The sequence below is a fragment of the Alosa alosa genome, chromosome 4 (assembly GCF_017589495.1).
Source record: "Alosa alosa isolate M-15738 ecotype Scorff River chromosome 4, AALO_Geno_1.1, whole genome shotgun sequence".
Taxonomy (NCBI): domain Eukaryota; kingdom Metazoa; phylum Chordata; class Actinopteri; order Clupeiformes; family Clupeidae; genus Alosa; species Alosa alosa.
In genome coordinates, this window is record NC_063192.1 from 11,107,518 (window position 1) to 11,122,009 (window position 14,492).

The window sequence follows — 14,492 nt, forward strand, 5'->3', positions numbered from 1 at the left end:
AATGGACATAAAGACATTCATAAAAATGCTGATTCGGTATTGCCAACATTCTTCTTTATTGTCAGATTGTACGTCATTCCAAAGAAGAGAAATGATTACTCATCTGAAGAGTCCAAACAGAAGAAAAGCCTTGAGGTTTGAGCTAGTTAAACCATAAGCACTTGCATGTCCGCTGGAGCATGCAATGAAAAAGTCCTGGAGGTAGGGCAAAAGCCATGACCGTAGCTTAACTGGGGATATACTCTAAATAATTGATCGTTCCCATCTGAAACCACCATTATGCAAACACATTCTTTAAATTCCCTTTCAATTTCTTAAATTCTTGCAGATTCTTTGGCTGAAATCAGGCAGAGAAAACTCTGATTGAAGAAACGGGAAGGAAAAAAAGAGAAGAGATCTGATTTTTAAAGTGCTGACTTTATGCAGACAACACTAGCCTGCCTGTAGCTCCACACAAAGCAATGAGGCCAGGCGAATACACTCTAAATACCAAAAATAATTCACACCATTCTCACTAGCCCTCACACATACGCACGCGCATGCACACACGCATGCACACACGCATGCACACACGCATGCACACACACAATTACACACATGATCTCCTGAGAGAAGCAGCGACTGGTCACTCCTCAACCTCAACACACACATGAAATCATCTTCCTGCACCTCGTTCTTTATGGGTTCCACATGGGAGGAGAAAAAGAAAAGAACTGGTCTCAGAGCAGCTGTTTCCACGCCTCGTGAGTGCGCTCGTAATCATTCAGCCATTGGCTTAGATGCTTAGAGTGTTGAGCGCGGGCACCAGGGTGACCTGCTCAGGTAAGTTCTGGTTCTGGTCATGTGACCCTTTGCCCTGCTGGACCTTCTGACGATGCCGCTCTTCCTGCCTCCTCTTCTTGTCCAGACGTTGCTGCTCCTTCCTCTGTTTGTTAGACACCTAAGGGAGAGTGGGTGGGAATGTGTGTGTGTGTGTATGTGGGGGTTTCGGTTAATTCAGGACTAATGGATACATTATTATTTTCAGGCAACAGAGCAAGTGGTTCAGTTATATTTCCTCATGGTTGCTCCTCAATGCCTCATTGTTTACGTTACTTGCTAAATTACAATATTCAGAGTATATCCCATAACAGGAATCACACACACCAGAAATTACTGCTTTATAATATAATGCAGAAGCAGACCTCTTACAATTATTCATTGGCTCTCAGCAACATGTAGTACAACATTCAAACTTGAAAGTGATACCTTGGCTTTCTGCACAGTGCTGCCATCTGGTGACCCCTTCTTCTCACTGCTCTCGGTGGCCATGCAGCGACACTCGGAGCCCTGCGCCTCACTCCCCAACTCACAGTGGGCAGGGCAGCCCTGGTTCCTGAGCTCGGGCTCCAGCCACTCGGCATGGCGCGGCTGCGTGGTGGCACTTGAGTGACACAGATTCTCTCCTTGACCTGCGATCGAAATGACATGCGAGTGAGGAGTTAAGAGGGGGGGGGGGGGGCGCCCCAAGGGCACGCCGCGGTGCGTTAAGGGCCGGGCTGACAGGCTGATTGACTAACCGTTGGCACTGGCGCTCCTGAGAGAGCTGAGGATCACATCCTCGTCCTCGGAGGGGGAGGGGGAGGCCGGAGGGCCCGTGTGCAGCTCGCCCAGGCCATCTCCAAACTCACGCTGCCGCCGGGTTTTATTCAGGTTCTGCCATTTCACATGCAATGAGGAAAGACAATTTAGGTCAACTACAGGGAGTTAGAGACAGTTACAATGGCAACCAGAAATCCTATCACAATCAGCTAAACTCCATACCTACACCAATCCTTGATATGGTTTTTGCATACATGTCACTGATTTTGATAGATTCTATACAAGCACTACAGGAATGGATACAGAAGGAACCAAAAAAAAATAGCAAGGAGAGATGAATAATAAGCAAAACATTCCATGGCTACGGACCTCAATACGTAGATGAGATGGGCTTTCAGAGTTGTCGCCTATGTGCCTCACACTGTCATAATGGTCTCCATACCGATAGGCAATATGAAGTTCTCGACAAAGCTGTTTCTCCGAGCCATTTATCTAAAAAAAAAAGCAACTTGATTAAGTCATAGATGTTACATATTCTAGCACGGTTTGGAATTTAAACAAAATGGTGCAAATATGAAATAAATAAAATAATGCAACATAAAATGTATCACAGAGACAAAAAGCGACAGACAGGCGGTGATGCTCACCTCCCACAGAGGAGCATTCAGCTGGTGGATAACGACTTTAACCTGCTGGCTGCGAGCAAAGGACACTATGGCGTCGTTCCCTGCAAACATCCCCGGCTGGGAGAGATTTGACACTACAATACAAAGAACACATCATCATCGTCGTCGTCGTCATCGTTTAGAGGTCTTTCATTTCTGGTACATTTCATCCCACACTCTCACAATAGCCCCTGTAATCTCACAGTGTTGGGTGAAGGGCACCTCGTCCTCCACAAAAGGTTCAAAGTCTTGCCGGTGGTCCATCATGTACTGAACGGTCTCCTGCCGCAGGCGCAGGTGACCTCGCGAGTGTCCCTCCAGTTGGTCCCCAAGAGCACGGAACAAGCAGTTCCTGGGGGAGATTGGGGTGGGTAGATGATTGACAGATTAGCAAATTAGCAACCCAGGAAACCCAAGCAAATCTTAACCATGGCACGGAAGGAGCCATCCTTTACTCTTACCCATCTCCAGGGACCTCTCTCAGCTTCAGGCCAAGGGCTTGGAGCTGGTTGGAGAAGCTGACAAACTCCTCGCCCTCATCCGCCCCTGGCGGGCGGTTTTTCCTGTCTTTGGCTAGAGCCCGGCGGGCCGCACGCTCATCACGCTTCCTCTCCAAGTCATACTTCCTGTTTCCTCTCACCGGCTTGGCAGACTGCTTCCTAGACATGGTGCTGCTCTCAGCCAATAGCCAATACTTGGAAATTACTTATGCACTGGGACAACCAGTAGAAACCAGGAAGAAATCACTCTGTCTCAGTCAAGTAATGATACAGGCAAGTAACGATAATGTATGGAAACCTAGAGGAGAGAAGTGGGAAGTGGAAATCAGTGAATTTACTAACTACACACCCTTTACATATGCACAACCTACCTCATTACTGCAAACAGTGTTCTGAAAGTATGCTACAAGTGGTATGGAAAAATAATAATATTATTTGTAGGCTATATCCTGAAGAATTTTATCAGGACGAGTCAAGTGTAAGAAAAACATGTACAGAAAACGCTACAAGGCAGGTGCAATTTCTGTACGCTATAAAACAATTTTAGATGCTTGCTTTGTGGAGTTAAAGTTTAAAAGATGACGACTGTTGACTGAATACGAACCACCTTGGTAGTGCAATTTCCACATGATGCAGCATAAACAACACAGCTTATACTGGCTCAACAGAAGGCAACTTGTCACTGAGTTGCTAAATAACAGTTCAGGATATCCGTACAGATGTGGCCTGACGATCGTACAACTAAGTTACTAACCATCTACGTACACAGTACAGTAGGCCTACACATTTCTTCTGTTTGCTTACCAGCTGTTATACTACGTCACAGAGATAAGTGAAACAACGTACGATACCAAACTTCTTTCTGCTACGATGTAGCTTAGGCCTGAATACGCTTACCTTAAATTACCATCCCCCTATTCATTCTCGTGTGTTTCTAATGTTAAATGTGGAAATGCATCTACTGTTGACGAAAACTATATAAACATGTTGTTCAGTCAACAACCCTGACATGTTTCAGTGCTGACGTTAGGCTTCTTGCTACATGACTAGCAACTTAGCTAGCTAGCTTGGATTGCTGTTTGGAACTGAAGTACTGCAAATAAAACACAGAATTCACACTGCCAATATACTTGACAGTAAATACAATAACAATAGGTCGTAGCAAATTAAATCAATTAAATATGATGAAAACTCACATTCTTCGACGAAAGCGAAGTCGCAAACAGTCCTGACGCAAAGTTCCAACTTGAACATGAAATCAGGCCTACCTAACTAGCTAGCTTGTTTTTAGCCACATACCAGAACTTCCGGTATGATTACGGTGGCCTCATTTGAACAATTTAAATAAATGGGTTAGGCTACATATTCGGTCTTATCTCTCTCGTTGAAGAGAAGGGCTCTTCAAGGAAATAATAACGAAAAACATACCATGTAATAAGTTACCACATATAATTCACATTTAATCACATCATCAAGGCCTATCAATTATAGGCCTATCAAAAAGACAAAATGGAAGAAAAACTAGGGATATTAACCTACCATTGCCATTTTACTTCAGAATAAAGTGATAGCCTAAAGTTTAGGCTATTATCTACAACTAGAAGCTACAAACTCTGTCTTTATTGTCGTCTACACTGTGCTCATCTCAAGTTTTGCATTGCCTTTAACAGACATGTGCCAATCTGACCCAGTCCTGTCTGAAACCTCACAGTGCTTACAATTATGGAAGAATTATGAGTCGAAGTAATAAAGATGCCTGGTTCAGAATATGCAGTAAGCCTATTTCCTCTCACTGAGTCGTCTCTGCACATCTTAGCCCTGAGTCCTCTTGACACAGAAGTTGGACGGCAGTTTGTGGGATACGTGCGTGGGTGAAAACACTTGAGGGGTTTTAGGACAATTCACTGATGGAAGCTAAAGAAAAGTAAGGCTATGACCATTCTTTAGGCTACATTCAGACGCGAAATTAATGTCATAATATAATGGGTAAGTTATGGGCTAGGGAAGTCATTCTCGTATTATGAGCGAAAAATAGCCTGACGAGCCAGACCCACATCAAGATGTGGATGCATTTAGATTTCTAGGCTAAGCAAGAAGGGGAAAAACGGAGGAAATAATGGGTCACTGACGTAAGGGGGGGGGGGGGGAGGGGTTAGGGGGGCTTAGCAGGTGCTCTCCAGGGTTCTGAAAAGTGTTGACGGATCATTTTGATTATACATTTGAACTAATGTTCAGTTGAAACGTTTTTCTGCACCAACTTATTTCAAACTTTGAACTCTAGTTTTACAGTGTTCTGGATATTTTGTCTTTTCATTTGATAAACATAGCCTACATTCCACATACTCTGACCCTGAAGAGCAATATCTCATTTTCAGGTAATGTGCATAGTTTGTTTGAGCAACATGTTACTGCAGTTGCCATTTTTGATTGAAGGCTATTTTTACAAAGATGCTGAAAGAGCCTCTTCCACTTCTTAAAATGTATCCAAAATAACTATTTCCCAATAAAAGGTTGATGCACATAGTGGTTACGTTGCTGCTTTGGACTAAATTGGACTGGAAAATTAGCTCGGCTCTGAATAAGCAGAACGAAATGGCGCAGAATCCAAACCAACTGCAACGAGAGAGAGATACTTGCAGAAGAGAGAGAGAGAGAGAGAGAGAGAGAGAGAGAGACAAAGGGGACACAGGGAGAATCTGTTTCCGCGTTTTTGCAAGCGTTTTTTTACAAGCAATGTGTTTTTTATTGCGTTTACCGCTGAGTCTGACATGATGTTGAAGCTCTAAAAGTAAATAAAGTAGCCACTCCGAATTCTTGCTCACTCCTTCATCCACCAACCCCGCCCTCTCTTTCATTCTATCGTCTCTCTCACGCACAAACGCACACATACACGCACACTCACAGCCAAACGATAGAGAAAGCCTCTGGCTGTGATGGCTAAAATAAGACGGTTTAATCATGACTCTGGCTCTAGGCGGTAATGCAGATGCGGATGCCTGATCTCAACTGGATGCAAAGGAGGGAGGATCTCAGACTCATCCTCCGGCATAATCAACATTCATTTTTCTGAAGTAGCGTACATGACGCGAAGATGCAGCGGCAGACATGAAAACGCTGACCCTATAGCCTATTCTTGAAAACCTCTTCTACAGAAATAGCATTGCGAATCAGTGGAGTTATAACCAAGCATTTGATAGGGGCCTGTAGCCTACTGGACACTCCATGCTAACCACTTTAAGGACCACAGGGAAAATTGAACTGACACCGGCTCATCTGTGTTTCCTTTTTAAATTTTGAATAAATTTGGAGCACAACAAAAAAATACAATAATCGCGCATTACTAATCAGGGTAGGACCAGTCTTTCCAGCTCCCTCCCACGACGTGCCCGGCACAGGACTACAGAAGCAGCGGTACGGCAGCATCAAGCCAACGCATATCTGGATGGGGGAGAGAACCGTGATCGCGAGTGTAATAAAAGGGGGACAGTGAGACCGGGCCACTCCAACCTATGCACCGTACGGACGTTTTCCAATCTGGCGAGCTCAGGACTGAGAGTCAGGTGCAGTGAGGGCGCATCAATGAGCGTCTCCTCTCGGGACAGAGAGCTCTGAGCTTATCCAGATCCATTGAAAAGACGCGGGCACGCAGGGGAAGAGGCAACGGCGAGTTAGGAAGTTTTGATGCATATGATCACAACCACCATGATTTTCATGATCCTTGGTGCCTCTGTTGTAATGGTAAGAGAATTTCCTGTATGCGCTTTTACCCTTTCACATAGAAATGCCCACCCGTTTGTCATTTTTTCAGTTTAAAAGAATTCAGCAGTCAATTGGACGGAATAGCCTAACAGAGAAGTCATGTGGCAAATAAATAATTAGCCAATGTGTAGGAAATACATTGGATCTCTATAGGTACACAGTAGCTTACCTACATCAATAATTACCTTAACTATAAATAAATAATCAAGTATCTTCCCTTCAGTATTTTTCTGTTTGTCCATTTCATAAATAATTTCTATATGCGTTTTCTGTAACTGTCCCCATGCTATAGCTGTCTATATAGCGGTTGTTCTGTTAGAAATAGTGCTTGTCATGTCCCGGTTGACTCGAATGGTTCTTTGCAGGCGATAGCGTGTTTAATGGACATGAACGCACTACTGGATCGCTTTCACAACTACATCTTACCGCATTTACGAGGAGAGGACCGGGTCTGTCATTGCAACTGTGGAAGGTAAATTTCAGATTATTATACGAGAGGGCCTACATTTTAATTGAACAAATGTTATCATCAGGCGCAGTGGCATTTCTCCAGCCAATAATAACAGTTTCTATAGGCCTGTCGCCGGACGATTCCTGGTGCTGAACCGTTTTCTCATACACTCTAAAGCGAACATGCATCTTATAGGCTACACACTGCAAATTAAATGTAAATCCACAATTATGTAGGCCAACGGACAGTAGGCTAAAAGACTATGATGGAATGGTTATTTAATAAAACGTCAAAATGAAGTCGGAGACCGGGATTTATTTGGCCTTGGTGTTTAGGAATGGGAATCTTCGTTTCTCTGCATGGGTTTTCTGCGTATAAAGGTGTGTTTTTCTGAGGTTGCTTCACGGATATGGTACAGGCATTTCGCACTTATCTGTTTGACAAGATGAGGGTTACGCAATATTGAGTAGGCTATTGAAACAAAATAGGAAAATATTTGCACCTATTATATCACAGGCAAAGGAATACGACGAGGCTAAAGAGTAGCCTATAGGCTACCAAGCGGAGTAGCTGTATGCAGGTATTAAAGCCTACTTTACAGAAACAGTTGTCTACATATTGATGAATAGGTAACCAGTGGATATGAAGAGTGAAACCTTATTTCAAACGACAAGACGGGTTGGCTATGTGAGTGCAGTGGTTCAGAGATAAGAATCATGCGTATAAACATCACTTTTCAGGGATTATGAGCTGGCTCACCTAAACTATTATCGGTTAAATTGTGTCATGGCATTCCTTGAATCTCCTATTAGCACTGTAACGATATATAATTAGGTACATGGCTAGTCTTTTTTGTCCAATAACCTTAATTTGACAATGCCGACTTGCACAAGTGGCGGTCAACCTCATTTTATTTTTACAGAGTGCTTAAAGAGTGCTACTTTATTACCTTAGTTTTAAAGGTAATAAAGTAGGTAATTTACGTTATAAATATGTAAGTTAACTTAATAAGGATTAATCCGGGTCATCCTTAGTAGTTTCCCAAAGAATGCCTAGATATTCTGTCAGTAAAACAGACTGTTATCAGAATAATGACTATATTGCTGGGCTGGTGCCTTCTTGATATGGTTATTGCATAATGGATGCTCTGATTTGATGAGTATTCACACAGATGGTGTTATACACTGCCTCACATGTTTGCTCCTTGTGTGCTTACTGACTGGACACAATGAAGCAAAATTGCCTGAGGTTCACAGATTTGTTCCAAAGTGTTTCTACTTGGGTTGGCCTAAGCTCAGAAAGTTCTGTATTCTTTATATTCTTGATCAAACGTTATCTATAGCACTGTTTTTGAAGCCTTAACCTGAGCTCAAGCAAAAAATCAAGCAATAGCCATACATAGCTCAGTATTAAGCTGTGCTGTCAGGTCAACTTATTTAGCAGATACTATTCAAACCCTTGTCTTTATCAGAAGGTGTGTTTTTCTATTTTTACAGTACAGTGTATATGACCTTCCAAATATTCAGCTGCTTATACATTTCTGTTTGACTTGGAGACCTGGACCTGGACTTTTGAGATGGATATCAGAGATGTGGGTCTCTGCTGTGTAGCTTTATGTACAGTAATATAAGTTGTTTCCCCCTATTTGATGACCCTGGCACAAAACTATAGCCAGTATTATTGGCCACAGATGGAAGGCCACTGAATTAACCCCTACATAGTGAGGTCACATTGTGCCTTAAAGTCACTATGACTATAACATGGCGAAGACATAACATTATGGTGAAATTCACATAATTGTCACACCCAGTGGTTAATAACAGAATTCTCTGACATTTACCCCTCTTTAAGTTAGAGGTGAGAGGGGGATTCCATGAAAAGTGGAAACCCTGTGCTTACTTTCTGTCCACATGAGGAAAGAAATAGTTAACACTATGGAGGGAAAAGTAAAAGTGCTTCTTCTGAAAGGATTTAAAAGAAAGGAACAACACCTTTTTCAATTCTATTCTATATTCTATAGAACTATTTAGCAAATCAGAAATGACAATGACTCAAAGCTTGATTAGGATTTTATGCATCATTTCAAGCAAAGAATATCTCCTTTTTACACAATGTTTTTACTCCAAATCTGGAAAGAAGGCATTGAGCATCACATAAGCACACATGTGTCTTAAAGCACACTGCAGTCTTAAAACACTACACTTCTCATTCTCATTCTGAACCTAATGAAAGAAAGAACATCTGTCCCATCAAATACTAATGTACTGCAAAAGCACCATCTTCTATTTAGAGAGGAGAAGAGGGGGAATGGGTCTTGGCCCAAGATTGCAACATCTCAGTCTTTAGTTGGGAGGGGTGGACCACACATACTAGGGAGTTTATTGAAATATGCTCTGCATAGGGTAATTCTATCAGCACTTCCCACCAAATTTCAGTGCTCAGTATATCTGATATGAGTGAAGGTTCATGTATTTGTGTGTGTGTGTGTGTGTGTGTGTGTGTGTGTGTGGGGGGTAGCTTCATCAGTAGCTCTGTGAGTTTTATGAGAAAAGTGACGTGAGCGTATTGCTCAAATCTGTGAATTGTGTATTGTGTACAAATGGATGTAGTTGGGTACACACACATGTTGTTGTTGTATAAGTATGCAGTCAGCGACAGATGTATCTTTACCCTGACACAGCCTCACACATGTTTTGGTTGAGACATTCTGTGTGTCACTGTGTGGAAACTCGTGTAGTGGAAACAGCATAATAATGTATATTAAGGTATAGTCTCAGCGAGCCTTTAGTTGTAAAAATGTGAGTTTGTACAGGTCAAAGAAAACTGCAACAGAGAGATAAAGCAACAGTTTCTGCAAAAGTTGAAAGTGTTCAGCAATTCATGACAAAGCAAACACGATCGGCAAGCAGTGACACACATTTGTTACATAACATTCTTCAAAGCTTTTAAAAGAAATGCTTGCGTTATTTTGTTACACTTTATACTATCGTAGCCTTTAGTAGTTCTGGCTCCAAGCAGCAGTTCCGGGCACACTTTGTTCATAGTTTTCTCTTCATGCTTCATAGGACTCCTCTTAACTGGTGTCTGTGTCTGTTTAGCTTCCTCTCGCTAAAGACTCGGGAGTATCTGTAACTTCTCATCCGAGAGAGAACGCTGGCTTTCTGACACAAGCAGATTAGTGTTTGTACCTGTCCTTAAAACCTCTCTCTTGCTCCTCTTTTCCTCTCAGTCATTTCAACATCTATTTCCTTGCTAGCCTAAACCCCCTTCAGTCCCCTCTGTGATAAATCACCTAGTCGTGTAGTAGTAGTAGTGCCTCTCAACTCCTCCTAACATCTCCACTCTCCACACATTTCAGGCACCATGTTCACTATGTGATACCGTATGATGGCGACCACTCCCTGGTGGACTCGTCGGAGAACTACTTTGTGAGCGACAGCGTGACCAAGCAGGAGATGGACCTGATGCTGGGCCTGCTCCTGGGCTTCTGTATCAGCTGGTTGCTGCTGTGGCTGGATGGGGCTCTGCACTGTGCCGTCAGGGCCTGGAGGGCCAGTCGCTACTACGGTGGGTGAGCGTTCCCGACGGGGTGGTGTTGGGGACAGACATGCTCATGGAGGGCAGAGACACACTAACAGGTTTTAACTATACTCCGGCTCTTTGTTGGCAAAAAGAGAATATTTCTCTCAGAGGTGAGAGTCTATGAGCTTTATCAAAGACCCTCTTTAAATAGCAGGTGAAGCTTTAAGGGATACTGTTTATATTCAAACTGATAGACTAGACCCTATAGGGTACAAGATTGCATACTTTTATGTTAGAGTGAAAAAGAATGGGGATTTACAGACTTGGATAAATACACTGCAATCGAAAAAAAAATACAAAAGTGAATTTCGAAAAATACAAAAGGACATTTATAAACTATGCAGTCAGAGAACTTTTGGGTTGTGTGCGGCTTATGCAAACATGCAAAACAACCTATGGATTGTGGCCGTTCTCTTCCGATATTATTCCATGGCTAAGGAATTGTTGATCACTGATCACTTGATGTTGACTGATGCTAGCTAGCCATTATGGAGAAAACAACATTGGACCCTTTCGTCATCAAACTGGTGGTTTCATTAACATTCACCACACCAGCAAAAACATCACTTTGCTTTAATTAACCTTCCACTTTGCGGCATGACAACTCACATGATACACAAGGCGCGAGACCGCAAAGAACAAAATGTTGCCAGGGTCTTTGTAACCGCATAGTCCTTCAGGGGTAAGGTGATAGCCATGTTGAGACTGGGAGCTGAAGTAGAGCTTTTAGAAGGAAACACTTTCAGATTTACCATGTTCAAATATCCCACAGGGAGCCGGTTAGAGGGCTGCGCAGTCCAGATACCGAGAGATGAGAAGAGGGGCAACCCACACCAAGAGAGAGAGAGAGAGAGAGAGAGAGAAAGATAAATAACAAGCAGATTGATGTGCAAGAACAACACAGTCCCATGACAGATTCTAGTTCAGCATATAAGGGGCAGCTCATAATATCCCACATGACAATGCTCAGAGGTAGATTGATGTGCTTATAACCATATTCAGCACTTTAAACACTGCAGTGAGCACATGCCTATGCATTCTATTCATGCATGATAAGAGCTAGCATAGCAGTATAGCATTATAAAATCACTATGCACCACTATACATCAAGCACCATGCTTTTGACGGCGTCAGGGAGTAACAAAAGGTCGGGGACTGGTGTGGAATGTGTCTCAGAAGGGATGAGGGGGATACCCCTGAAGTGGTGCAATCGCAGCAGCCTGGGAGAGTGTGACGTTGACGGCAGGTCAGGCTCATTTAGCCTCTCGGAGATGGGGAGAGAAGGTGAAGCTGATGGAGTACGATGTGGAGGCTGAAGGCAGGTGGGGGTAGGGAGAGGGTGCGAGTAGGGGTTGGGGGTTGTGGTAGCGGCGAGGGGAGATACCGCCATACCCCCACCCCCAACACCTCCACCACACACATGCACATATGCACACATCCACACTCTCGCCTGCACCCTCGCTCCTCTCTGGGTGCTATAAATAGATTGTGAGCAGCTGGAAAGAGAAGGCGAGCAAGGGAGAGACATGTGTGAGGACACACACACACACACAGCCGCAGATTCTCTTTCACAGAAACACACATACATACATACTGCATCTAGTGGAACACATTGATTTCTTTACCCTCTCTCAGTCTTGATTTGCATACTTTCCTTCTCCATCTTCTATACCATCTCCTTCCCATTGCAGCATATCCTTGACATAATAGAAATTGATGACTTGGCGCAAGTGCTTGTCCATCTTGTATTCTCCTATTTGAACAAAGGGTGTTTAACCCCACCCTGTTTCCTGCATTACATTACTGTTACAATTCTGTTTGAGTCCATCTCCATCGCTTTCTTTTTTCATTTCATCAGGGTGGAAGTAAAAAAAGAAGAAAAAAAAACTTGCCCCCTTATTCTGTTGCTCTCTGGATACCCTTCACAGCAGTCCTTGTAGATGGCATACCCATTCACTGCTATAAATAACTCTGCCCCCACCCCCACCCCCCCCCCCCACTCTCACACACACAACCTCCCTGCCTGCCTGCAACTCCCTCCTTCCACCACTCCCCTCCCCACTTCCATCAGGGTGATGTGTAACGGGCCGTGTTGTCTGGGGAGCTCTCATCCCTCTCTCTCTTTCTCCCTCTCATCCCTCTCTCTCTTTCTCCCTCTCATCCCTCTCTCTCTTTCTCCCTTTCTGTCCCGCCACTCCTTCCTGTCAGTCTAAAGTCCCCGCCGGCAAAACTGGTGCTTTCTGTACAAGTTAAAAAAAATGGACACCTCAAGAGCGAGCTCACCACTTGTTAACGATTTTTTCCTGAAATTACGCCATAAATCTAAAATATACCATTTTTATAGTCACAGCTCAAGAGGAGGTTGCATTCCATTTTCACAACTATAGTACCTCTTACACATCTATTTAATTAACTGCTCTTCCTCTCGCCTCTACAGCAAGCTACACTAAATTGATATGCAAAGATTTATATGAAAGTAACCATGTATTTATACCTATTCCAAAAGTTATAAAAGTAACATTTATAAAGTGTAACATATAAAAATTAAATATGGACTACCCCTTAACATAAAAAAAGCAGAATGACAGGCATCTTTAGTCTGGTGGAAGAAAACCCTGAGGTCTAAACAGCAAAGAGTATTATGCCCTTTATAAAGTCTGCTCCATTTTTTGGGTGTCCTACTTCTGATGTCTCGCAGCCTCATTTTGTCTCCTTTTTTCCCTGCTTCCAGACACCCCTTCCTGGTCATGGCTCCCGCAGTTCTGTAACCTGCGAGACCTGCGCAGACGTGCGCAGCTGCGGCAACTCGAGGACTCCAGCGGCAACATGGTGCACATCAAGCAGAAGCTCTACCACAATGGTCACCCCAGTCCCCGTCACCTCTGACTCTTGACAGCGTTATTGCCAAACTGCCCCATTACCAACTGCTGCCTCAGAGACCCACTGTCACTGGCCCGACACTGTCAGTACCACCTCCTGGACTCTACAATCCCCCCCTCAACACGATTCAGTATTTGAAAAAGAAAACGTCAGAAAACTAAAAAAAAACTTTAAAAAAAACTCAAGAGGAGAATTAATTGCCACCAAAATTCTAACCTTGTGTCCATGTCCAAATATGTTTGCAGGAACAAATGATTTTTAAGGGTCTCTGTTGTACATTTTTTCCCCCTTCCTTCATTTGTTTGTTGTTGAAAACTCAGCATGCACTTTTAGAATGGGGGTTGGGGAACAGGCAGTTTCCAAATGGGGCAATGAGACTCGGGTTTCAGGTTTGTTTCTTTGTTTTTTTTTAATTTTCCATTGAGTTTTTCCAACAGAGGGTGGATGACCTTTTTTGGGGAGGGAGTAATAATTTGGGTCTGGGTTGGTTCCATGGTTTTGTGATGGCATAGTTAGAGATAACTGCTCATGTAAATAATTATAAATATGGTTTTATGGGATTTCAAAGATAACACAGGGTTGGGGGGAGACGTAGTGGGGGGAAAGGTCACTGGCTGTAATGAACAGCGTGGGCATGAGAGGAATTATGGGGAAAAAAGACTGTGAGAGAGCTTGAATAAGAGTGAAGTGATCTCTGTTACTGACTGACAAATTAGCTTTGTTACTTAGTGATAATAAATGAATGTATTAATTTTATCTGTAAATACCCGAGAGGGAAGGGAGAGACAAATTGGTGGTCAGGGTTCTCTGCGCTACATTGAAAGTTATGAAGTTTGACCCGTCATGAATTGGGAAAGAGTTCAGCACTTGCCTTGTCTTCCCTACACTGTGTCCAATAGCCCTTCCTGGTTTGCTATTTAATAACTCCATATTCAACAAGAGCAACCAGCCTGCCAGCAGAGAGAACCCTGACCTGATTTCCCCTTCCTCTCAATGTCCAGACATTGCTGTTGTGAAGATAAAATGTCTGTTTTATTAAAAGTGCCATTGAAGCACAACAGTGACACCTGTTGT

At 43.3% G+C, this 14,492-nt stretch overlaps 2 protein-coding genes across 4 annotated transcripts; one reads left to right on the forward strand and one right to left on the reverse strand.

Moving 5' to 3' along the window:
* Positions 1–32: 32 nt before the first annotated feature.
* On the reverse strand, positions 33–4,074 carry otud3 (OTU deubiquitinase 3). 3 transcript variants are annotated; one of them, XM_048241614.1, is made up of 8 exons: positions 3,943–4,074; positions 2,708–3,044; positions 2,450–2,598; positions 2,229–2,341; positions 1,951–2,073; positions 1,560–1,695; positions 1,249–1,451; positions 33–940 (listed from the first exon to the last, which is right to left on the reverse strand). In XM_048241614.1, exons 2-8 carry the CDS (start codon positions 2,911–2,913, stop codon positions 776–778), a joined length of 1,095 nt encoding a protein of 364 aa, XP_048097571.1. In that variant the 5' UTR covers positions 2,914–3,044; positions 3,943–4,074; the 3' UTR covers positions 33–775. The 3 variants fall into 3 exon arrangements, with proteins under 3 accessions (XP_048097571.1, XP_048097572.1, XP_048097573.1); XM_048241615.1 differs by lacking the exon at positions 3,943–4,074 and adding an exon at positions 3,644–3,837; XM_048241616.1 differs by lacking the exon at positions 3,943–4,074 and adding an exon at positions 3,351–3,574.
* Positions 4,075–5,527: 1,453 nt separating this feature from the next.
* On the forward strand, positions 5,528–14,482 carry tmem240a (transmembrane protein 240a). Its single transcript, XM_048241263.1, has 4 exons — positions 5,528–6,484; positions 6,871–6,977; positions 10,315–10,523; positions 13,270–14,482. Exons 1-4 carry the CDS (start codon positions 6,428–6,430, stop codon positions 13,422–13,424), a joined length of 528 nt encoding a protein of 175 aa, XP_048097220.1. The 5' UTR covers positions 5,528–6,427; the 3' UTR covers positions 13,425–14,482.
* The last annotated feature ends 10 nt before the right edge of the window (positions 14,483–14,492 follow it).

Bases quoted from the DNA above. Each gene is read 5' to 3' on its own strand.
- otud3 (XM_048241614.1), bottom strand. From the start codon at position 2,913: ATGTCTAGGAAGCAGTCTGCCAAGCCGGTGAGAGGAAACAGGAAGTAT. The intron at 1,696-1,950 runs GTCCGTAGCCAT...GTGAAATGGCAG, and splicing joins CATCTCATCTACGTATTGAG to AACCTGAATAAAACCCGGCG. The intron at 1,452-1,559 runs GTTAGTCAATCA...TTTCGATCGCAG, and splicing joins CAGGAGCGCCAGTGCCAACG to GTCAAGGAGAGAATCTGTGT.
- tmem240a (XM_048241263.1), top strand. From the start codon at position 6,428: ATGCATATGATCACAACCACCATGATTTTCATGATCCTTGGTGCCTCT. The intron at 6,978-10,314 runs GTAAATTTCAGA...CACACATTTCAG, and splicing joins TGTCATTGCAACTGTGGAAG to GCACCATGTTCACTATGTGA. The intron at 10,524-13,269 runs GTGGGTGAGCGT...CCCTGCTTCCAG, and splicing joins GAGGGCCAGTCGCTACTACG to ACACCCCTTCCTGGTCATGG.